Genomic DNA, 23,680 nt, shown 5'->3' with positions numbered 1-23,680 from the left:
ACATTGATTATGTCTCAGTCAGTGTGACAGAAGAAAAAAAAAAAACAAAAAAGAAAGGAACTGAGAAATGGGATTTCATTTCAGCTCAGGATATTCCTAAAACTATATAAATGCATGGAAAACCTAGCAACATCAAGTACATATTGATGATCAAGATTGTAAACAGTCAACCAACTATAGTAATTCTAAGCTCTTGTTTCAGTTACCACTTATCAGATAACTGTTTGTCTATTTCAATAACAATATTCAAAGGTTTCATTATTTATGGCAGGAAAATGACAGGAATAGAGGTTCTTCAATGCAGGATAAAGACCTCCAATGCCACTGGATCGTTTATCAAACTCTAAACAGATTCTACGCAATCATCAAGAGAGACAGCACGCTATGAAATAAGCACAAGTTGAAAAACCCATCTATATCCTCTGCATCATGGTTATTGCTAAACTATAATCATACCAGAAGTTGAAAGTTCATTAGAGTTATAGTCATGGTTAATTATGTCACTATAAGCTGCAGCAGGAGCTTGGAAAAAGCCCTTGAAATCTTTGTGAAACGAAGGAACCAAATCTGGAAGTCCATCCCAACCCAATATCATGTATCACAATAGTACAGCTGTAAACACTGAACCAATTCAACAACCTATGAAATATTAGCATACCATTTTAGTAGCATTGAAAGCCTTTTCACATGCCTAGTGAAATGAAAGGAACCAAATTCAATAGATGCAGATGCAGTGGTAAAGATGGAAAAGTAGAGTCAAACAGATATCCACTAACACCTAGTGGACCTACCAAGAGCACTACATCAACAATGGAGGGCTACCATTTATCAACAACTATAGTGGAAAGATTCACATTGGTATACGAATTTATCCTCTAGATTTTTGGTTCGAGTCATTGAATTTGATTCAACGTAATGTCAATTTATTTATTTATTTTTTTAATTTATTATATGCCCTATGATAGTCATACTATATTTTTTATGCTTCTTTTAGCGGTCAGATGACATGAATTCTCACCTGTCGTAATATTAATTGTTTTATAATTAAATTCTTAAAAATTTAATCATAAAAAATAATTATGATACGATGCGATTGGAGTTTTCACGATTCAAAGAAGCATTGAATATTATTGTTACTATATTTTTTAGTTGTACATGCTACAAAATAAATCACAAACATATTATTTTATGTATTTGTTTGCTAAACAATTTTCTTTTGTCAATCCTGAAAAGGTTAATTTCAGATTAACAAAAGAACAGTTAATGCTACAGAACTGGTGGGCTTTGGGTTTGGCCCATGATTACAAGCATACTGTGAATTGTGATCTTTACAAAAGGTCTTCATTAATTCTCATTTACTATTGAGTATTTAAGATAGTTGGTAGAAGCTCTTTTGGGTGTGACATGATTTTACATCAAATATTCTCAGGGGAAAACGTTAGCTGAGAGCTACCTACTTCAAGAAAGTAAGTAACAAACATGGGGTCGGTAGGTCAGTAGTCAAACCCAAATTCTTTACTATAAACACACAATTATTCAATTCGTGATTATACAATAATTTTTAATTTTTGTAATTAACTAAACAAAAAAAAAAAGAAAAGAAAACCAATTTAAAAATCCTGTCATGCATGCACCCGCCCGAACAATTCTCCTCCACAGTTGATCCTATCCTTACACGTGTCTAACAGTAAAATCATTGGCAAGAGCATCCTATATCTTTTTTTTTTTAAATAATTTTTTTTTATTTTATCTTATCTGCTGTCACTATATCAAGGCCAAATGACCTGACTTGAAAAAAAAGAAATAAATAAAAAAACACATAGGAAGTAAAGTCCAAAATCTCAATTCCACAAATCAGACGGTTGTAAACAAATCGTTTTGATTTCGTCATCACTCCCTATAAACAGGACAAAGAGTGGTCCCCACCCTCTGTCCAGTTCATAGCAAATTGCCATGTGCCACGTGGCTAAAGTGATTAAAAGTGTATTGCCTTGGGTCTGAGACATTAAAATTTGCCAAAATCTTAAAAAGTGGAAAGAAGTGTGAAGGCACAGCAGTGCCGCATTGCATAGTACTAAGAGAGAGAAAGAAAAACTACTGTCTTTAGTCTTACCATCCGAGTAATCAAAGAATCTTTTTGAAGCAAAGAAAAAAAAACAAGTCTAAAAGAAGAAAGAAAAACACTGTTTGTTGGTTTTTTTTTTTCTTTAGATTTCTTCTTCAGTTTGCATGACAAACAGGTATGAAAGATTCAAGCTTTACTCAACTTTGCCATCGTTTCGTTAAGTTGTACCTTTTTTAGTGTTTATTTAGCTTTTTGGGGTTTTGAATCTGAGGTTGTAGAAATGCTTGGTTTCATTGGAGTTTGCTATTTTATTGAAGAAAAGTTGGGTTTTTTGGGCAGAAGATTTAATTATTGGGCTGTACTTCTTGTTCTATCTTTGTCCTAGAAAAACGCTCCTTTTAGTGGGTGTTTTTTGTTGGCCATTTTGGGTATAGTGTAGATAGAGGCCTGAAAATGGAACTAGTACTTAGAAATGGGTTAATTTTGTTATGCTAATGGTGGTGAGCAATTTATCTGAACCTGTAAATAAGAGACTATTGAAGCAGTGTTAAGTTTGAGTAAAGTTCCTCTGTTGCATCTTATGGAAGAGAAATCTGATTGTCATGGTTGGGCATCCTTATTTTTGTTGATAGCTCAAACTAGAAATCTTGTCACTTTTCCTCCCAATTATTTTCTGAAATTTTTATATATATATATTTGTGGTTGCCTTAAGTTTTATTGTCTTTGCTTTGGTAGGTTTAGGTACAAAGTAAGCAAAGATTTGCCCTTGCCCTAACTTGAGTCATCTTCGAATGAGTCAAGAAATTTTGACAGGGTTAAGTAGCAGAGCATGATTAAATTAATGTCGTAATTTAAGTTGCTGGTGTGGATGTTGATTTCACTGGACTTATGTAGCTTTTGAAGAATATCTTCTGGATAGTGAGTTTGGGCCCAAATTGGACATGAGAATGCTTGTGGGGACATGCTCGAGCCAAGGGAAGCTGATATACCTGCATTATTTCTGGTCTTGGTGGTGCTTCCTTTGGTTGCTTACTTCTTACTTGGGAAATGGAGTGAGGCTTCAAAGAAACGAGAGAGGATAAGTTTACTTGCTCAACTTGCTGCTGAAGAAGCTCTTAGAACAGAAACAATGGCTGCTACCGGTGTTATTCCACATGTTCCTTCTTCGAAGAATGGATTACATGCGTGTGCTAGATGTTTTGGTCCTGCAACAACTCGCTGCTCAAAATGCAAGGCTGTCAGATATTGGTATATTCTATCCCTTAGTAGCTGCAATGCATTTTCTTTGTTACCGTGCTTCATCATTGTTGAATGCTCTTCCTGTTCAAGGAAGTAAAATATGGAATTAAATGCTGAAAAGCACCATTTTGGAGTAAAAGTCCATGGCTAGTCTAGGGTTTCATAAATGATAAAATATTCTCATGTTTATTATCACTCTGCAAAGGTTGATATGCCTTGCCCTGTGGTCGACTGTCTTAAATGAATTTTGAATAATGCATTACAGTGATTTATATCCTGAAGTTTAGTCCATAATATTCTTGGGTAGCTTTTCGTGCTTCATGTCTGATGCTGCAGTAAACCCTAGCCTTGGGCTGATTTATTTATTACTGATTTGAGTGCCGAATTTTCTTTTTTTTTTTTTTTTTTGGGATATTTGAGGTTGTCTTGAATTGAACCCTGGTTATTGGAAATTTGTAACCAAGAGTCCATTATCGTACCAGCAGACCATATGATTGTTAAAATTTTGGCTTAAATTTCTTGTTGGTTTCATTTCATCCCCCCATTCATTCTAATTTTCATAAACATTTAATTGAGGCTGGGGTTTACTTTTAAACTGATAAGTTATATGCAGTTCTGGAAAGTGCCAGATTATTCATTGGAGGCAAGTTCATAAGCAAGAATGCCTACAGTTGGAGAGTTCAAGCTCAGGCTCATCTCCTAGTATTTCCTCATTTGAAGAATCTATGCAACTTAGTGACAACATGAATTCACAGTTCTCTGGGTACATTAATCAGCAGGCTGTCATAGAAAAAGCACCTTTAGATAACATAAATCATTTTCCAATAACCACTGGTGTATTTGCTAATGGGGATTGTTCTACAGTTGATACCTCTCAAGTCTGTGCACTAGATAGAAGAAGTACAGACAAGAGAATTTCTCGTAAAGCCAACAGAGAAATGCTAAGAAGAGAGGATATAACTATATTTGATTCTTGTGAGGAAACCTCAAGGAGAGCTACTAGTTTGACACCTAGTAATATTTCTTCGAAAGAGGCTTTTATAAGGCATAAGGTTCTTATCTTTAAATTTGTTTATGTAGAATGTGTTAACTTTTATTTAATCATGTAGTTTCTGATAATTACATTGAACTATTGCTGCAGTCAAGGACTAGTGGCTTTGTTGTATCAGAAGAGGGAATCTTAAAACAGCATAATGCCAATGGCTCTAACATGCATATTCATGGACAAAATACAAGTACTGCCATGCATGATAGTCATAAGCATCAAAACCCATGTGGCAACAAGTCTGAACCAAAAAGCAACTATGAATTTTCTGGCCCACCATCTTCTGCAAAAGGTTGGACAAGTGCACATGAAGCTGAAAAAGCCTTTATCCTGAGTTCAGAGAATTTTGTCAATGGGGAAAATGTTCTTAGTGGTGAATCAATAGAATTAGACTGTTCTGGGATGATTGCAGCAAAGGAATGCACAAAAGCCAGAAGTTCATTGCATTCACCAGGACCCAAAATCTCTAAATCACCTAAATTAGCAATGAAAGTGTCCGGAGAACAATTGTGCCCTGAAATGGAGAGGAAGGGGCAAATTCAAGATGAATTAAGTAAATTTTCAACTCTTCTTTCTTGGTATTTAAGCTTGCTTTTTGAAGTTTTTCATATTTTACAATTTTAATGCAGAAGTTTCTGGAATGTCAAGTGGCATACTGGCACCAGGAATCAATGGGGCTGCTAGCATGGGAATTGTGGAGATGATGGGTTTAAAGAAGTCACCAAAACTTGCTAGGCAGGATTTTTCTGCACTTTGTGGTGATGGACGTAAGAAAATAAAGGTCAGTTTCTTTACATTATCTATCACATCCTTCTGTTTTGAGGTAAATTATTCCATGGGGCTCTTGAACTGTGAATGGAAAACTCTAACTATGGTCTGTTATCCTATTGTCTTTAGATGCTGTTTCCTTATGAAGAATTTGTAAATTTCTTCCAATGTGAAGTCTTTGACATATCACCAAGGGGCCTTCTAAATTGTGGGAACAGGTATCACTGTTGTTACTTTATGGTCCTACCTTCCACTATATTTGCCATATAACTTGAATATGGTCTTGGTGGTAGGAAGTGTCTGTAGCAGTAAGTGTTCCTTTAAACTAAAGAAAGAAAGAAATACTGAAGATTGACTTCTTGAATGGCATATCAAGTATAAAACAAAATGAATAGTAACGTCAATACCTTGTCGCAACTTATTTTCTTGATTTTACCCACAAGAGCTAGTTTAAGTGTACTATACTACTGTCTGATTGTTAATTGCAAAGCAGTGTATCAATATCAGACCAATAAAAATTTAGTTCGTTACTTAAGCTTCGTGATTCGATATTTCTACCTGTGATCTGGGAATGCCCTTTTGGATTTCCAAGGCAGGATGACTTGTTTGTATGCATATAAAAGAAAGTTCTAGGAGCTTATGTTTTATGCACTGTTTATTGTTTATATTTTGCAGTTGCTATGCCAATGCTGTTCTGCAGTGTTTAACCTACACGAAGCCTCTCAGCATCTATTTGCTGCATAGATCACACTCAAGAGCCTGTACTTGCTTTTTCATGGTTCACTTGTTTGTTATTTACACATGATAATCATGTCAATGTTCAATCACGTACATAGCTTACATTTGCATTTCATTATAGGTTATGGGAAAGATTGGTGTCTTATGTGTGAGCTTGAACAACATGTGATGTTGTTAAGAGAGAGTGGAGGCCCCTTGTCACCTACTAGGATCCTTTCTCACATCCGAAGTATTAATTGCCAGATGGGTGATGGAAGTCAGGAAGACGCACATGAGTTCTTGAGGTCTACAGGATTTACTAGCCAATATTTTTATGTCTAGATTTATCAGTTTCAGTTTAAGATTTGATGCTTTTACTGTAAGAATGGAAATTTCATCCCCTTGCCTCTCTGAAAGTTCAATTGTTGTCTGTTTCAGACTCCTGGTTGCTTCAATGCAATCAATATGCTTGGAGAGATTAGGTGGGGAACACAAAGTTGACCCCAGGTTGCAAGAGACAACATTTATACAACATACTTTTGGAGGGCGCCTTAGGTCAAAGGTGTTTATAGCTATTTTACTTTGTTTAACTTTTACCTTAAGTTGTCACCAAAATTGTTGTTGTGCTTCATTTTACTTGTCCTCGATTTGTATTTTTTTAAAAAAATTTTTAACTTTTTTGTTGCCAATGTATATTCAATCTCCATGTGATCAGGTTAAGTGTCTAAGATGTTTTCATGAGTCAGAAAGATATGAAAACATTATGGATCTTACATTAGAGATATTTGGTTGGGTTGAGTCATTGGAAGATGCACTAACTCAGTTTACAACACCTGAAGATTTGGATGGAGAAAACATGTACAGATGTGGAAGGTGTGAAACCTTGTTTCAGTGTGTTATTGTATTATCTTTTATTAGAATTATTAACCGTATTTAAACTTGTTTAAGTTACTGGCTCTGCAAATATTTTTGTCAAAAGGTGTGCTGGTTATGTTCGGGCTAGGAAGCAGTTGTGCATACATGAGGCTCCTAATATCCTGACAATTGTCTTAAAGAGGTTTCAGGTATCATTCTGCTCTACATTGTACTGTCCTCTGTTAGTGTTATGTCATAAATGCAACAGCATACCTCAGAACTTGCACTTTTGGTCTATAGGCAATTGGGTTTGAGTTTTGGGCCGGTGGTTTACAAGCTGCTTCATAATTATATTAGCGACATAACATAAGCAACTTATGTATTAGCTCAACAAAAGAGCAGATAAGTCAGCCTCAACTTTGATGGTAGACATTATATGTATGTCCTGTTCTAGACACACCATAGCCTAAAATTGGTTAGCTTCTCATTAGGTGCTTTACTTATGAAACAATTTGGGGATGATAGGTTTCTATGTCTACCTATCCATCGTGCATTCTTGTCTGTGTATCTGTTGTTGAGGCGTTGCCTAATATCGGCTTTTGGTTTGTTTGTTATTTGACTTGATTATTTCTTGATATGGCTGTTGCTTAATCAGGAGGGAAAATATGGGAAAATAAACAAGTGTATCACTTTTCCTGACATGCTGGATATGGTTCCTTTTATGACTGGAATGGGTGACATCCCTCCACTTTACAAGCTTTATGCTGTTGTGGTGCATTTGGATACACTGAATGCATCTTTTTCTGGACATTATGTGTCATATGTAAAAGATTTGCGAGGCAACTGGTTCAGGATAGATGATACTGAGGTAAAGTTGTCTCCTCCTTAAAGTTCTGTGAACACATGTTTTGCATGTTGATGAACTGCTTTTCTGTATGTTATTGGTTAAGTTATTTTCATTTTCTCCTTTTCTTTTGTCTTGCTACTAGTGTTATTGGAAGGAATTTCACCATTCATGCCTGTATATTTCATGAGCTCCAATAGCTGATGTAAAGCATTAACATGATAGTCTGCATTTTTAAATGTTTATTAGTTCCAACTGTTTTGTTTGGATTGTCTTTTGTTGCAATGGTATTGAAACAAGGTTTTGGTTCCCCCTTTCACTTACAGGTACATCCAGTCTCAATGAGCCAAGTGATGTCGGAGGGGGCATACATCTTATTTTACATGAGGTAGACACCTATTTTTTCTAGAGTACTCTAGAAATACTGTCTTCCTTTCCCTGTTTTCTCCCTTCCCTTTGTTCCATTTTCCCTTACTTGGTTTTCCATCCCATGTAATCAGTTAAGAGTTTGTTGAAATTACCTAGTAATAGTGTTACTTCTTAGCAATCTCTTGCATCGTCAATCTTCTTTCTCCAAGGAGAGAAAACAATAAGATTAGTTGTGCTTTATGGTGTTCTATGTGGTTTACATTTATCATATGCCTTGCTGCAGCATTAAATGTTGAAACTCTAGTCAGTTTTGTCGTTATAGTATTTTTGTGGATGTTTCTATGTTGTATGAATGTTACTTTTGGCTTCCATATCAATTCTCTCTTGTAGTTCTGAAAGTATGTGATTCTTTTCAAGGTCATGTCCTCGCCCTCAAAAAACATTCACTGAAAAGAGCATACAGAAGCAAGTTCCCGCTAGGCACCTCTCATCAAAAATGGAGAGACCTTCACGAGCGACACAAAGTAAATCTAACAGCCATTCTGTTGGCCACAAGCTTTTCCCAGGTTTCGGACCAGAAATTGCTACGGGCTGTGTCGGCCGTGACACTAATGGCATTCTTAGGCACAGTGCAAATGGTAACGTTCATCCTGTGGTGGAGATGTATGCTGATCCTATTAGTGTGGAGTTCTCTGACGTTACATCAAGTGATTGGTCCCTTTTCACAAGCTCAGATGAGGCTTCGTTCACAACGGAGAGTACTAGAGACTCTTTCAGTACTGTGGACTACGCTGATGCAAGCAATGGAGATCCATTCTCAATCTTCAATAACTTGTATACTCCAGAATCCTCCTCTTCCAAGACAGTTTCGTGTAGAATGTTTTCAACTACTAGACCTCATACCAGGTATGTGTTAGAGGAGAAGGGTTATGTTTTTGATTCCTACTCATCTGCCCAACCCATGAATAGAGTTGAAGAGAACTTGAAACAGGTCGGTGATTTGGTGTCCGAATTTTCTTTAGATAGTGACTATGGCATGTTTGTAAAATATGGGAGTAACCTAAAAAATACTCTTGATAGAACTGCTCATTGTGAACACTAGTTAATGGAAATTCCAATTGATTAGATAAAGTAACTTAGCTAGGTAGAAGTGTTGCCTCAATTTTTGTTTTCAATGCTTTGTTGATTCGAGGCATGTGGATCATATTAAAATACCCAAGGAAAGGAATATATCTTATTTTCTGAAAATGTTTTTTTGAAGATTGTATGGTGCAAGCCATTACGTTGGGCTCAGCTGATTTATTTTTTTGGTCTTATTTCTCTAGTAGGACACGCATGTTTTCACTTGTTTGGCTCATTGCACTAGCTGAAACTGAATCCATGCTAGTTTTATAAAGATCTCTTCTGGTAGGCAATTTTTATTTTGTTGGAACATTTTTAATATTGGTCTGCAGACAGTTTCCCCTCTGAAGGACATGGTGCATGCATGGTCCTGGGGGATCGGGGATTGTTGAGGAAATTCAACAAATAGTACACCAGATTGAATGCTAGTCATACATTTGTTAGAGATTTTTAAAATAAAATATCAGATCTCACATTGAAAAAAGAAATGATCGAAAAAAAATGATTGAAAAAAATAATGAGAAAGCAGTCATTTAAATTAAGAGAAGTAAAAGTCTATTATAATTGGATTTAAATGGCTAATTGATCACGAGCTTGGTTTTTCAAGCTTGGTCGGTTTTGCATTAATTAAATAATTAATATATATTAATATTTAATTAATGACATAAAACATGTAAAGATAAATAAAATATATTATTTTATTTTATTTAAGATTTATAATTGTTTGATTAAAGTTTGTCCAAAAATGGCAAAAGAATAAGAATATATAGTTAAGTGGGTATAAAATAGATAGATAAATTTGTTTAAAATGAACAGTTTTAATTATTTAAATACAAACATTTTGTCTATTTAAATTAAATAGTTATGTTTGTAAAAAATAACACTTATATGTTTATAAAAAATTTCTTTAATTTTGTAAAAAATACACAAACAAGTTTTAGAATTCTCTTTCTTCAAACTTCAATTTCTTTTATAAAAATTTTACTACAAAAAATATTTATAGAAGTTTGGTTGTGATATGTCAGTGAATGTTTAATAGATTGATTTTATCAATACAAAACATAATCAGTCACTGGGTTTTATTATATTTTTAAAGTTTATTGCTTGTAATTTTTTTACATATTTATTAAGTAAATAATATAGTAAAGGTAAATAAAACCTTAAAGAAAGTCCAACTGTTACACGCTTTGGAGTTTTTGCTCAAATTTTCAAATTTATCCGAAGCGGTAATTATAGTTTTTCAATATTTGCACAAGCAACATTTTAGCTCATCAGGTGCCTCTCCAATATCCCAGTAAACCCTTGGATTCCATGGAGGAGAAAAAAAGGAAGAAGAATATAACTAGAAAATGTCCCTTGTTGAGCCTTAGAGGGAGTGGTACATAGTTGGAGACAGATGAAGGTATGAGAAAATATGCCAAAATTAAACACCAATGCAGATGGAAAATGCTACGAGTTTTGTCGGAAATTTTCAGAGATTCTGTTATGAAAACAGGGTGGTTCTATTTTCACATCTGCTATGCCCTTCAATTATCAGTAGCCACATTTAAGGTAACAAAAGGCTCAAATTACTAGTCGCCAGAAATCAATCGGATCATTGGTTTTGATGCAATAAGTATACACCATATTAGCCTAAGCCATCCGATTCTGTTTATGAAGAGGATATGATATGGTTTGACTAGACAAGATAGCTTAATTAAAGTTCTTGAAAGATATGGTTGCCTGGTCAATTGGATTGTCGCCAACATGCTCCTCCATTGATGATTCAATCGGAAACCGAAAAGGTTTCGGAGGCATTTGAAGGTGCTCAACATTTGTTTCAAGCATCTCCAAGACTTTGCTCATTGAAGGACAATCAGTAGGCTTCATTTGTATACACCAAAAGGCTGTTATTATCATCTTCCTCACAATAATCTTATCATCATCTTCAACATCTCCCAACTCTCTGGCATCTCCTTGATCAATCCGGTAATATATCCATGATGGGAAGTAATTGACTTGATTGCTCGACAAATGGGTTCAAATTTTTCCTCCTTCCCACCAATTCCATTAATAACATTCCAAAACTATAAAAATCAGCTTTATATGAGATGCCACCAATGTTTTTATGCAGTAGTTTAGAAGCAATATATCCTCGTGTACTTGCTGCTGCTGCGAGAGAGATAACAATACTATCATCTAGGAATATAACTTCGCAAGATCAAAATGTCAAACTTTCGGAATAAAGTTTTTGTCTAGAAGAATATGTGTGGCTTAATATCAAAATGTAGAATTTGCATATTGCATCATAGATTCAAGTATTCAATCCCTCGAGCCACTCCAAGTGCAATATCCAAACATTTTTTGCCAACTTAAAATGACTTTATTATTTTCTTCTGCAAATATGACGCATGAAGTCATATACAAGAGCTTGTTTTGATCATTCCACAGAAAATCCAATAAATTTTGTCACATTAACATGGTAATTCCTTCCAATTGTAGTAACTTCATTAGTTCTGATACTACTTGTTGGGAAAAATAACACGCACACACAACAACCACATACAAAATAACGAGCTCAAATCAAGAATAAAAACACACAAATATATTTGTTCGGCCCAACTCAAAATGGCCTAACAAATAAATCTTTACAATTGTGAGACTTTTAGAATGAGAAAAGTCTCTTAAAATTCTTTACTCAAAACTTAACCTAAAACTCAATTACACCCTTTAATAGCCTACTCACTTAGCTATTCTCTTGGTGTCTAACTCTCTGGGGTTATCAAACTAAAACCAAAACATCTTATTTATAAGGGTAAAACCCTTTACACTTTTACTAAACTCTCGATATGGAATACAAGATAAAATCAAACTCACTTAACTTTCAATGTGGGATTCTGAGATTCAAGGCAAATCCCAACAAACCCTTCCTTGACTTGAATCTCCAAACACTTCAACAGTATCTACAAAGCTAACACGCTTACCTTTCTCTTTTCGTTCATCACAGGCATCTCAGCAACTGAGCCTCAATCAAACATGTACAAATGATTATTGACCCTATTCCCTTGTAGAATCACACTACCATTCTTGTACACTTTCAACCAATCATTACTACCATAATATGTGTACCCCGAGAAGCTAACTCACCCAAAGCAATCAAATTATAGTGACAATTTGGTACATACCTTATATGATGAAGTGTCCTAATAACACCATTGTGAGATCTAAGGTGAATACTCCCAATGCCTTGAATCTGTACATTTTCTTTGTTAGCAACCACAATATCTCCATACTTTTCATTCTCATCTAACTCCACAAAGCAACTCCTATCATTGCAAACATGAACTGTAGTTGAATCTAAAACCCAAACCTTTATCACTTTTCAAAGTCTGAGTCTCATAAACACAAGTTGTCGAAACAACATCATCATCATCAAACACAATAGCAGCAGTATCACTCTTTTCTTCATCTGATTTCTTATCATCATTCGCCCTTTTAAAAGCAGTCATATCCCTTCTCAGCTTCTTACAACGCACTTGGATATGTCTCTTCTTACCACAATAATAACATTCTTGTTGGAAAAAAAAAACACCACAGCTCTGATACCATTTGTTGGGTTAAGAGCCTCCAATCCAATCACACAAACGGAAGCGAAATCAAATAATAAATCAAATACATAAGAGACAACAATTTAACGTGGTTCAATCCAACTGACCTACATCCACGAATGATAAACAAGATCCACTAGTTATAGAGAATTACAAACTTACATCAAATCATCAACCTCATTAACAATCAATACTCATAAGATACTCTCAATCTCCTCTAGTACTATGGAGTATTCTCAACCCAAACAAATACAAATCCAAACCTTAGTGCACCTTTTCAACATAACCAAACACATACCCATATGCTCTCATACATCATACCTATGTGAACCTTCTCAGTCTCTTCTAGTCCATTCACAAACAAACATACACACCCATGTCTCTTCTAGTCCATTCACAAACAAACATACACACCCATAAGATGTAGAACCTCAATACTCCTATAAGGTGTCTATCTCACAAAACCCTACAACTCTCTTACATCTTTTTCTCATACCTGTAGAGATTTCACCTATTTATAACCATACAAACTTGCCCATTAAGAATCCCTTTCTTTTTAGAATTATTCTCTTGTAAGTCAAACTTGCTTATTAAGAATCTCTTTTCCCTTAAAATTCTTCTCTTACAAATCAAACTTACCTATTAAGAATCCTCTTTCTTTTAAAATTTTTCTTTTGCAAGTCTTCTTGTCCATTAGGCAATATCTAACAAATTTCAAACAAATCTCAAACAAATCTCTTATGAGATTTGAGTCAATATTCTCAACAATCTTCACATTGACTCTGATGTGGGGTTACCAAGCTAAAACCAAAACATCTTATTTATAAGGGTAAAATCCTTTATACCTTTATTAAACTCCTGATGTGGGATACAAGATAAAATCAAACTGACTTAACTTTCAATGTGTGATTCTGAGATTTAAGGCAAATTCCAACAATCTTGCCCGTTGGCTTTTGACTTAACCAACAATTTTATTGCCACAAATAAAGGTAGAAAGGTCGACGGGAAGAGCTATTGGGGCAACGAGAGGCATCAATGTAGGTAGAAGATTTCATTGGTATTGTGCAATTTACAAGATACATAAACCTAAAATAATCACCTTTTTTTTTTTTGAAGGTAACTGAAGTATAAGTAGATCGTACAGGCTTGTACGAAATTGCCCCACATGCAGAAATATCAAAAGAAAAGGAATTAAAAGGGATGGAGCAATTATCCTTGCTGCGTAGACTGGCGTCAACAAATTGAATTATATAATTTTCATAAACGATCTGCTGGACCAAGAATTTCCCATGTTTCGTGGCCAAAGTCGTGTTGTCTTTGTCCCAGTCCAATTAAAGCCTATGGTCACCACACTCCCAAGGTTGGTTCTTTAATCGGAAAGGGTAACGGATAATAACATTTCCACACTGGGTAGAGCCGCAGTCCTTGGTCTGGAGTCTAGCAATGCAAGCATTGGGGAATACAAATAAAGCGAGACCAATGAGGCTAAAAAATGGAAGTTGTGGTTTTGGTTTTGGCATCTAAAAAATTTGGGTGGAGAAGAAGAATGGAAATGAGGCTAAACAAGTAAGTCAAGAACGAAATACAGAAGCTGTAATACCCGTAAAAAAAAAAGAACTATTTTAAGTATTTTTATAAGTGGAGAGACTTTTTAATAAAAAATAAAAAATGCATAAAACTTATTGATAAATAATCTAATTTTTTTAATAGGATTAACTAATTCTACTATTTTCGGTCGAGTACTAATTTAAAGAAAAATAAAAGTTTAGTTCTCCTCTCTTTCTTATACAGAAAAGATAAATTGGAAAATTATAAGTGAAGGGTAATAACAAAATCTATAAGGACAATTGTCTGATAAAGGTAAGTAAATAATTTCCTTCAATTTTGGAGAAATAATGTTGATTGTTAAGTCTTGAGGTATAATTTAAAATCGAGAAGTCTTAAAATTTTAGGAAATCTATTATCTCCCTTCAAGATTAGTTTAAGCAAATCATTTAGACTTTAATTAGGGTCTAATAAAGTATTGAGAAAGTTTAGTAATGTGATTTTATTACAGTAAAAATAAGAAATAGAAATTTGATAGGATTAGAAAGGAAAATTTCTATTTCGTATGAATTTTAATATTTGTAGTAATGTATTAAGATAATATTCTGTATTAAAAGATTAAATATTGTTATGATTATTATACATCATTGGAAAGCTTGTTGAATTTACTATGTAATGAAATAAACGGATGTCAATTTCGAGTTTTCTTTGAAGAGTAGTTTAATTTTTACTTAAAGATATACAAGCTATATGACAACATCATCAGGGTTTATTTTATAAAAACTGTCTTAAATTTTATACAAAAAATTAAGAATTAGAGCCATTCATGTTTGAAAATGTTATTGAGTCTACTTTTCAATGAAATAAGCAGAATTGAATTTGAAATCTCCTATGAATAAATACATAATTTTTATGAGAAGGTATACATAGTGTCTGACAGTAATATATAACATGAATTACAAAAATTATTATAATTAATCTACAAGAAATCATGAAATGAGCCATATATGGATAGAAGCACTGAACCTTTTTGTCCTTCATGGATGTATATTAAAGCAACCAAGCAGGTCATCCATTGATAAATCAGAGTCAATGTAGGGAACAATTTACCCAAATTAGTCAAGCAACGTGGATAACATCCATTGAAAAATCAAAGTCAACTTGGATAACATTTAAGCAACTTACATTTTATTTAAGCTACATTACACGACATTTAAGCTTCTTCTATGTAGTCAGCGTGCATTGACAAAGTTGGCTCGTCAATCGGATTCTCACAACCATGGATCTCACTTGATGTTTCAAGGGGAAGTTGATAAAATGGCTTGGGAGGCATTTCAAGGAGCTCAACATCAGTTTCAAGCATCTTCAAGACTTTACTCATTGAAGGACGATCGGCAGGCATCAATTGTATACACCAAAATGCTACTACGACCATCTTTCTCACCATTATTTTTTCACCATCACTAATGTCTCCCAGCTCTATGTCCTCTCCTCGATCCAATCGATCATAAATCCATGATGGAAAATATATCTGACTAGAGTGGTCAGCAAATGCATTCAAATTCCTTCTCCTTCCAATCATTTCCATCAGTAACATTCCAAAACTATAAACATCAGCTTTGTATGAGATCCCTCCAATATTTTTGTAAACCAATTCTGGAGCAATATATCCTATTGTTCCTCGTGCTGCAGTGAGAGAGACAATACTATCCTCAACTGAATACAATTTAGCAAGACCAAAATCCGAAACTTTTGGATTAAAGTTCTCATCTAACAGAATATTGTGTGGCTTGATATCAAAATGCAGAATTTGCATGTCACATCCTTGATGTAAGTAGTCAATTCCTCGAGCCACCCCAAGCGCAATATCAAACATTTTTTTCCAACCTAGAGTGTTCTTATTTTCTTCTGAAAATATGATTTTATCTAAAGATCCATTTACCATGAAATCATATACAAGAGCTTGTTTTGATCCCTCCACACAAAATCCAATAAGTTTTGCCACATTAACATGATGAATTCTCCCAATAGAAGCGACTTCATTTATGAAATCTTGGCCATTACCCTTCGACTTGCCCAACAATTTTATTGCCACATGATGCCCACTACGAAGCTTTCCTTTAAACACCGAGCCATAGCCCCCTTCACCCAATTTATCTTTAAAATTTTTAGTCATTTTTTTAATTTCTTTAAAAGAATACCTAATCGGTGCTAGATTGGTTTGGCCTTTAAGGAACTCTTCAATTGCATCATCCGCAGATAAATGTCTCTTTCTCCATTTGTACATAACAAGAGCAAGCAAACATAGTACACCAATCAAAGTCCTCAGTAAGATAACTCCACCTTTCAAGAAAAATAATTTGGAGCACATTAGTACTTATGAAATCAAAGAAAAAATTGGAGCACATTAGTACTTTTCAAAATTTAAAATCGAGATAAATATAAAAGGCTATGATGAAATGAAATAGGCTCTTTTAATTTTTCTTAAATTAAGCTTGAAAAGCTTTTCTATAATCTTCAAATTATATGTGACATTTGTTTAATTCTGTTTGATTAATTCTGTTTATGAAATTAAACAGATTTCATTTTTAGCGTATGAAAACAAACTCTTTTTCTATTGCTATTCCCATACATATAAAATTGAGACCAAAAGCATACCTGTTGCTCCAAGACACAAAATATAAGTTCCTGCAGTAATAAAAAGGCAAAGAATATATATATTTATATCAATATATATATTTATATTTATAAGGAACAAAAAGGAAAATTAAAATCCAGTAAAAATAATTAATGCAAATAAACTCTGTAAAGCATACTTTTATATGTTAGATCAGAGGTTATCTTGGGGCCGTGGAGAAAGAAATTTAAAAAGCTCTGCAAATAAATCGTCAAGCCATATCGCACAAGGTCCAATCTGCAATATTCAACACATCCGAATAACAGATCTATAGTCAAACAAAAGGTTTTTTTTTTTTCGGCTGGGTATAAATATGACAAGTTAAAGAAACTTACACATCTTGTAATGAAGCTTTGTAGCTGCAGGTTCCATTGTAGTACTCCCATGAGAGCAAAATACCCTTTGATAGGTTCTTGTAGATTTCCAGCGTAGACATCCCTGAGATACTATTAACTGTAATTGGAATCTGGGCTTCGACTGGGCAAGATTGATCAAAATCAGATGGCGGGGTATTTATATCTAAAAAGTAGAAATAGGAACTTGGGCTAGAAGAGCTATTGGATTTGTTGGTACAACGAGAGGCTTCAACATAGATAGAAGATTTCATTGGTTTTGTGCAATTTACAACATACATAAAGCTAATTCCAGGAGAAGAAACAAAATCATAAAATAAAAAATCACAGCCAACATACGAAACCAAGGAACTAAGAGGAAAGGAGTTGCAATCATCCCTGTCGAGGCTTGCATCGATGACTCGCATTGTATAATTTTCATAAAAGATTTCTTGAACAGAGAATTTCCCATTTTTCGCGACCAAAGTAGTGCGGTTGTCATTCTCGCACTCCAATTCAAGCTTATGGTAGCCACAGTGGCGAGGTTGGGTTTTTAATCGGAATGGATAACTGATATTAACGTTTCCACAGAAAGCAAAGCCGCAGTCCTCGTGCCGATGCCTAGTAGCGAGGCAAGCAGCAGGGAATAGAATTAGAAATAAAGCAAAAGCGACCATGAAGCCAAACAATGGAAGTTTTGCTTTTGATTTTGGCATGCTAAAAATTTGGGTAGGGAAGAAGAACGTTAACGGGGCTAACAAGTTTCTAACTAGTCAGGGAAATATAGCACAATGGCAATAAATGAAAGCAATCAATAGTCGACAGCAAATGCCAAAATGGGGACAGAAGACTTTAACTCTCAATTAGTCAAGCTTTTGGAGATAAGAAATTTCTTCCAAGATAGATATGTTCATGGACGGAGTTATTCGTTTGATATCAGCAGCAAATGCTGTAATGGGAACACAAGACTTTAATTGATTAATTAGGCAAGTTTTTAGATGTATGAAATTTCCTCAAAGTTAATTAGTAGATCGATTCACGAATCAAATTATCCTGTTGATCTACATTATGCATTTTGATTGGATTGAAATTCAAATTAAAATAATAATTTTTGAATCCAAATTCAGTTCGAAATATTAAATTATTAATAAAAATATTTTTTAGATTAATTTAGATTTTAGAACCAGAAAACCATTGAGCTGTCAATTCTAAAGCATAGGTAGGTCCAAATAAATATCAATAATGTTGGAGAAAGATATTTGTCTTGTAGCCATGAAATACCAGATAGAGAGAAGCAAGCAATTTTCCACAGAAAGCAGAGCGGCAGTCCTCGTGCCGATGCCTAGCGAGGCAAGCAGCAGGGAATAGAATTAGAAATAAAGCGAAAGCGGCCATGAGGCCAAATAATGGAAGTTTTACTTTTGATTTTGGCATGCTAAAACTTCGGTAGGAAAGAAGATCGAGCATGGGGCTAACAAGTTTCTAACTAGTCAAGGAAATACAGCACAATGGCAATAAATGAGAGCAATCAATAGTCGGCAGCAAATGCCAAAATGGGGACAGAAGACTTTAACCACTTAAGTAGTCAAGCTTTTGGAGATACGTAATTTCCTCCATGATAGATATGTTCATAAAATGGAGTTAATCGTTGGATACCAGCAGCAAATTCTAAATTGGAACACAAGACTTTAATTAGTTGATTAGTCAAGCTTTTGGACATACGAAATTTCTTCGAAGTTAAATTAGTAAATTGATTCACGAATCAAAGTTATCCGTTTGATCTACATTGTGCTGTTTGATTTGATTGAAACTCAGATTAAATTTTAAATAGTAATTTTTCGAGTCCAGACTTATTTGGAAATATTAAATTATTAATAAAAAATATTTTTTTATTTAATTTACATTTTAGAACCAGAAAACCATTGAGCTGTCAATTCTAAAGGATAGGTAGGTCCAGAGAAATATCAATCATGTTGGAGAAAGATATTTGTCTTGTAGCTATGAAATACCAAATAGAGAGCAGCAAGCAATTTTTTACTTCAATCCACCATCTCAATTTCACAATTTGAATAATAGCAATGATGAGACATTTTTCATTACAAAACACAAAGTTTTCCTTTCCTTGCTACTTTCCCAGCCAAATAGACCGAGTGGAAGAAAATTATAAGGTGTTCTAATTTCATGTTCACTATTCAGCAATTTCCAAGTTCAATTAAACTACATTTAAGCTTATTACATTCATAGAATCATGTGATGTAGTTGGCTCATTAATTGGATTCTTCTTCACTGCCTGATGAGTCAAGAAGTAGTAGTTGGAATGGTTTGGGAGGCATTTCAAGGAGCTCAACATCAGTTTCGAGCATCTCTAATACTTTGCTCATCGAAGGACGATCCACAGGCTTCATTTGTATACACCAAAATGCTGTGATTATCATCTTTCTCACAATTATATTTTCAGTATCTGTAAGTCTCACATCTCCCAACTCCATATCCTTTCCTTGATGAAATCGATCATAAATCCATGATGGGAAGTACATCTGACTTGTGCGTTCAACAAATTCATTTAAATTCTTTCTCCTTCCCACCATTTCCGTTAATAACATCCCAAAACTATACACATCAGCTTTATATGAGATGCCTCCAATATTTTTATACACCAATTCAGGAGCGATATATCCCAATGTACCTCGTGCTGCTGTAAGAGATACATTGCTGTCATCCAATGAATACAATTTTGCAAGACCGAAATCTGAAATTTTTGGTATAAAATTCTTATCTAGAAGAATATTATGTGGTTTGATATCAAAATGTAGAATTTGCGAGTCACAGCCTTGATGTAAATATTCAATCCCTCGAGCCACTCCTAACGCAATATCATAAATTTTTTGCCAACTTAATGTAATCCTATCTTCTCCTGTAAATATGATTCTATCAAGAGATCCATTTGGCATGAAGTCATAAACAAGAGCTTGTTTTGATCCCTCCACACAATATCCAACAAGTTTTGCCACATTAACATGATGAATCCTCCCAATTGTAGCGACTTCACTAATGAAATCTTGTCCATTAGCTTTTGACTTGCCCAATACTTTTACTGCTACAAGTTGGTTGCTCCGAAGCTTTCCCTTAAACACCGAACCATAACCTCCTTCACCTAATTTATCTTGGAAACCTTTAGTCATTCTTTTTATTTCATGATAAGAATACCTTATGGGCATTAAATTGTTTTGACTTCGAAGGAATTCTTCAATTATATTATCCGCAGACAAATGTCTCCTTCGCCATTTATACATAACCAATGCAATCAAGCAAGATATCCCCAACAATGTTCTTGGTAGGATAATTCCTCCTATTCAAGAAAAATACATTAATTGAATATATTAGCATTTTTAAATGAGGAAAAGTGTGATGCAACATATGTGCTTGTATATTTTCCAAACGAACTTTATAACATGATTAAAATGTAGGAAGCTCATATTCTAAAATGAATCTATAGAACTCATAAAGTCTATAAATGTTTAGTTCTAGACATTATTTCTTATTTCTTCAATTCATTCCAAATAATAATTTAATTATTTGATCAAATTATTCAAGCCTGGTTTTTCCTTTTCTTTATACATTTATACGGTGAAATACTTTTATTCTAGTACCCTTTCACCTTCAAGTTCTATAAAAAGCTTAACGATTGATTTGAATGTGTGCCGAGACCTACGTTTTATGACTGGACACCCCATCATGCATGCATCCAAATCAGTCCTAAACGGCTAGATTTTAATGTTACGATGAAGATAAAATGGAATTGAGAGCTATAACTTACCTGTTATTTGAAGACTCATAATGTATGTTTCTGTTAAAAAAAAACGAAGGAAAGATTAATTATTTGAACATGATAAGGATTATCAAGGAACAAAAGGGCAAAATTCCAAACAATGATGCCTACAAAGCATACTTTTAGGTGTGTTTACGGTGTCAGAGGTCAGATGAGGGCCTTTAAAAAGGTAGTGTATAAAGCTTTCCAAATAGATTTCCAAGCCATACCGCAACGAGGACAATCTGGTATCATATTCAACAAATCCAAAGAAACACATCTATGTCAGTACTTAACATGTCAAACAAATGGTTCAAGATATTAAAAATTAATGTTTTAAATCTTAAAATTAGACATCCACACAAAACATTATAACAAACCTCCAGTCAAAATGTTAGCTTTGAGTTTAAAAAAAAAAAAAAACTGTCTTTTTACTTCTATTTTCCAAATCACACAATGCAAATAAAATTGAAAGATTTAAGAAAAGAATCTTACACATGTAGGAAGGAAAATTTGTCATCGCCGCAGCTCATATTGTAGTATTTCCATGACACTTCAAACCCCATTAATAGCTTTTCGTAGATATCTAAAGCAGACATTCCCGAGATATTCCCAAGCATGCTTGGAACATAGGCTACGACTGTGCAAAATTGACTGAAATCTCTTGGCGGTGTCCTTTCATATAAAAAATACAAGTAAGTTCTTGGATTGGAAGAACTGTTGATGCAACGAGATGCTTCAACGTAAAACCAAGATTCCATGGGTGTTGTGCAATTTACAATATACATGACTCGATAACGAAATGGATCAAGCATATAAGGTATTGCCGAACATGAAGAATAAATCAAAGGAAACAAACTGAGAGGAAGGGAGCAGTTATCTGTAGCCAAGCTTGCGTCAAAAACTCGTATTGCATAATCAGAATATAAGATCTCTTTGACATAGAATTTCGCTTGGTTGATGACCAAAGTCGTTTGGTTACTATCATTCTCGCATTCCAATTCAAGCCTAGGATCACCACAATCGAGAGGCTGTGTTTTCAATCGAAATGGGTAACTGATGCTAAGGTTTCCACACTTTGAAGAACCGCAGTCCTTGTTTCTGCCTCTAGCGATGCAAGGATTAGGGAACATAAAGAAAGCAAGGGCCAAGAGGCCAATGAAGGGAAGTTGTGCTTTGAGCTTCATAAAGCTTCGGGGCGGGAGAGAATTGGAGAATTAGAGAAATGAGGCCAACAATATCTGATTCAAGGAAATAAAAAAGCATTGGAAATGCATAAAACCAACGCCGCCTTTGAAAAGTCAAAAGTCATCTGAAGCCAATTTCCAAGCCCATTTCATCACATCGTGGGATGTGCAAGAAAAAAGAGCGTTTAGAAGCTAGAAAGGTTGGTCAAATTAAATTAATCTTCACGACCGGCACTTCCAGTTTGAAGGCCTCTCGCTCTGGGACTTTTTTAAGTGTAATACTTTTCTCCCCTATGCTGTCCATAACAGTATAACGCCATCATCTTAATATTCAAATCAAGTTCCAAAATATCTTCATTTGACAAATTTGCAATCCATAGAAACTAAAAATTAAAAAGGGGTTTTTTAGAAAAGTAAAAGATTTGTAACATATATAGTTATTGAACAAACATTTTGAAAGTAATTCATGATTTTTATTGTCTGAAATAAATTAATGAAGAATTGACTAAACAATTGTAGTTTTCCCCTATTCCCTCTGATATTTTAGTTTCTTCAGGTTGCTCAAGTTGTGAGGCCCTTGAAAATATCACCGGGGTCCTTGCTCAAGCATATGATTATCGAATGGATTCAGTGCTTTTTGCACCAGTTGCTGTTTTGGCATGGCTTCCAATCATATCAGCATTTCAAACTCGATTTCTTTTCAACCAGGCTTTCAATAGTCATTTGCAAATCTAACCAATTCTTGCAGGGAAGAAAAAGCAGACATTAATTTTTGAAACGATAAACATTCTTGCAATTTGTTTGTACATTCAAGTATTTTTGACAAATTTTCATAGTACAACAGCAAAATATTTCAAAGATATATACAAGCCTGGATACCTGGTTAACGTACATCTGACTTTTTTCACAATAGTGCGGTTCATTCTTTTAGCTACACCATTATGCTACGGTATTTTAGGTTCTGTCATCTCATGCCTGATCCTATGTTTTAAATAGTACTCTTCAAAGTCTTTGCATATGTATTCCCCACCATTATCAGTCCGAATACACTTCAAGGACAACCATATTATCCTTTCTACTATAGCATGAAATTTTTTAAATTATTGTAGTACCTAACTTTTGTATTTCAACATATACACCCAAGTCTTAAGTGAAATATCATAAATAAAAGTAACAAAATATTTGCTATCACCTAATGACTCAACCTCAATGGGACCGCATACATCAGAATAAATCAATTCCAATCTATTTTCTTTTCTTTGAAAACTCTTACAAAAAGAAACTCTACGATGCTTATCAAACAAATAATAATCACATGAATCAAGAGACATACCTTTGGTCAAGGGAATGAGAGATTGACTTGCTAAAACCTGTAACCCCTTCTCGCTCATGTGTGATAGCCTCTTGTGCCACAAGTTTGCTGAAGCATCATCTTTAACGGTTTTTTTTTTTATTGCTGTTCAATTGCATCCATGTCTTATACATTGTGCATCATAGTTTTCCCTTTGCAACTACCATAG

The 23,680-nt window shown here is 34.4% G+C and overlaps 2 protein-coding genes and 2 pseudogenes across 5 annotated transcripts; 1 reads left to right on the top strand and 3 right to left on the bottom strand.

Annotated features, from left to right (window-relative positions):
* The first annotated feature begins 2,040 nt into the window (after positions 1 to 2,040).
* LOC111287837 (ubiquitin carboxyl-terminal hydrolase 15-like) lies at positions 2,041 to 9,150 on the top strand. Of its 3 annotated transcripts, none has more exons than XM_089759371.1 (14): positions 2,041 to 2,240; positions 2,801 to 3,313; positions 3,918 to 4,356; positions 4,446 to 4,902; positions 4,982 to 5,130; positions 5,247 to 5,335; positions 5,793 to 5,878; positions 5,977 to 6,139; positions 6,273 to 6,396; positions 6,550 to 6,707; positions 6,814 to 6,898; positions 7,345 to 7,557; positions 7,860 to 7,921; positions 8,320 to 9,150. In XM_089759371.1, exons 2-14 carry the CDS (start codon positions 3,027 to 3,029, stop codon positions 9,002 to 9,004), a joined length of 2,997 nt encoding a protein of 998 aa, XP_089615497.1. In that variant the 5' UTR covers positions 2,041 to 2,240; positions 2,801 to 3,026; the 3' UTR covers positions 9,005 to 9,150. The 3 variants fall into 3 exon arrangements, with proteins under 3 accessions (XP_089615497.1, XP_022734244.2, XP_089615498.1); XM_022878509.2 differs by having other exon boundaries at positions 4,979 to 5,130; XM_089759372.1 differs by lacking the exon at positions 3,918 to 4,356 and having other exon boundaries at positions 4,979 to 5,130.
* A 1,207-nt stretch (positions 9,151 to 10,357) lies between these two features.
* Positions 10,358 to 14,232, bottom strand: LOC111288791 (LEAF RUST 10 DISEASE-RESISTANCE LOCUS RECEPTOR-LIKE PROTEIN KINASE-like 2.2; annotated as a pseudogene).
* Positions 14,233 to 15,298: 1,066 nt separating this feature from the next.
* Positions 15,299 to 17,998, bottom strand: LOC111287415 (rust resistance kinase Lr10-like). Its single transcript, XM_022877957.2, has 4 exons — positions 17,169 to 17,998; positions 16,973 to 17,070; positions 16,815 to 16,844; positions 15,299 to 16,499 (listed from the first exon to the last, which is right to left on the bottom strand). The coding sequence occupies exons 1-4, from the start codon at positions 17,879 to 17,881 to the stop codon at positions 15,370 to 15,372; spliced, it is 1,971 nt and encodes a 656-aa protein (XP_022733692.2). The 5' UTR covers positions 17,882 to 17,998; the 3' UTR covers positions 15,299 to 15,369.
* Positions 17,999 to 19,316: 1,318 nt separating this feature from the next.
* Positions 19,317 to 22,220, bottom strand: LOC111287874 (LEAF RUST 10 DISEASE-RESISTANCE LOCUS RECEPTOR-LIKE PROTEIN KINASE-like 2.3; annotated as a pseudogene). The gene is made up of 4 exons (XR_016341474.1): positions 21,469 to 22,220; positions 21,115 to 21,218; positions 20,983 to 21,012; positions 19,317 to 20,514 (listed from the first exon to the last, which is right to left on the bottom strand). The product of XR_016341474.1 is annotated as an LEAF RUST 10 DISEASE-RESISTANCE LOCUS RECEPTOR-LIKE PROTEIN KINASE-like 2.3 (transcript).
* Between the last annotated feature and the right edge of the window lie 1,460 nt (positions 22,221 to 23,680).

Source organism: Durio zibethinus, chromosome 4 (genome assembly GCF_047325235.1).
Source record: "Durio zibethinus cultivar Kanyao isolate XHJ-2024 chromosome 4, ASM4732523v1, whole genome shotgun sequence".
Lineage (NCBI taxonomy): Eukaryota > Viridiplantae > Streptophyta > Magnoliopsida > Malvales > Malvaceae > Durio > Durio zibethinus.
Note: the sequence above shows the minus strand (reverse complement) of the source record. Positions and strands in the feature narration are given on the sequence as shown.

Excerpts from the sequence above, each read along its gene's own strand:
- LOC111287415 (XM_022877957.2), bottom strand. The coding sequence starts at position 17,881 with ATGCCAAAATCAAAAGCAAAACTTCCATTGTTTGGCTTCATGGTCGCT. Across the intron at positions 17,071-17,168 it reads AAAGCTTCATTACAAGATGT|ATTGGACCTTGTGCGATATG; the intron begins GTAAGTTTCTTT and ends TGAATATTGCAG. Across the intron at positions 16,500-16,814 it reads TTTGTGTCTTGGAGCAACAG|GTGGAGTTATCTTACTGAGG; the intron begins GTATGCTTTTGG and ends TTTTCTTGAAAG.
- LOC111287837 (XM_022878509.2), top strand. The coding sequence starts at position 3,027 with ATGCTCGAGCCAAGGGAAGCTGATATACCTGCATTATTTCTGGTCTTG. Across the intron at positions 4,903-4,978 it reads GCAAATTCAAGATGAATTAA|AAGTTTCTGGAATGTCAAGT; the intron begins GTAAATTTTCAA and ends ATTTTAATGCAG. Across the intron at positions 5,336-5,792 it reads CTTCTAAATTGTGGGAACAG|TTGCTATGCCAATGCTGTTC; the intron begins GTATCACTGTTG and ends TATATTTTGCAG.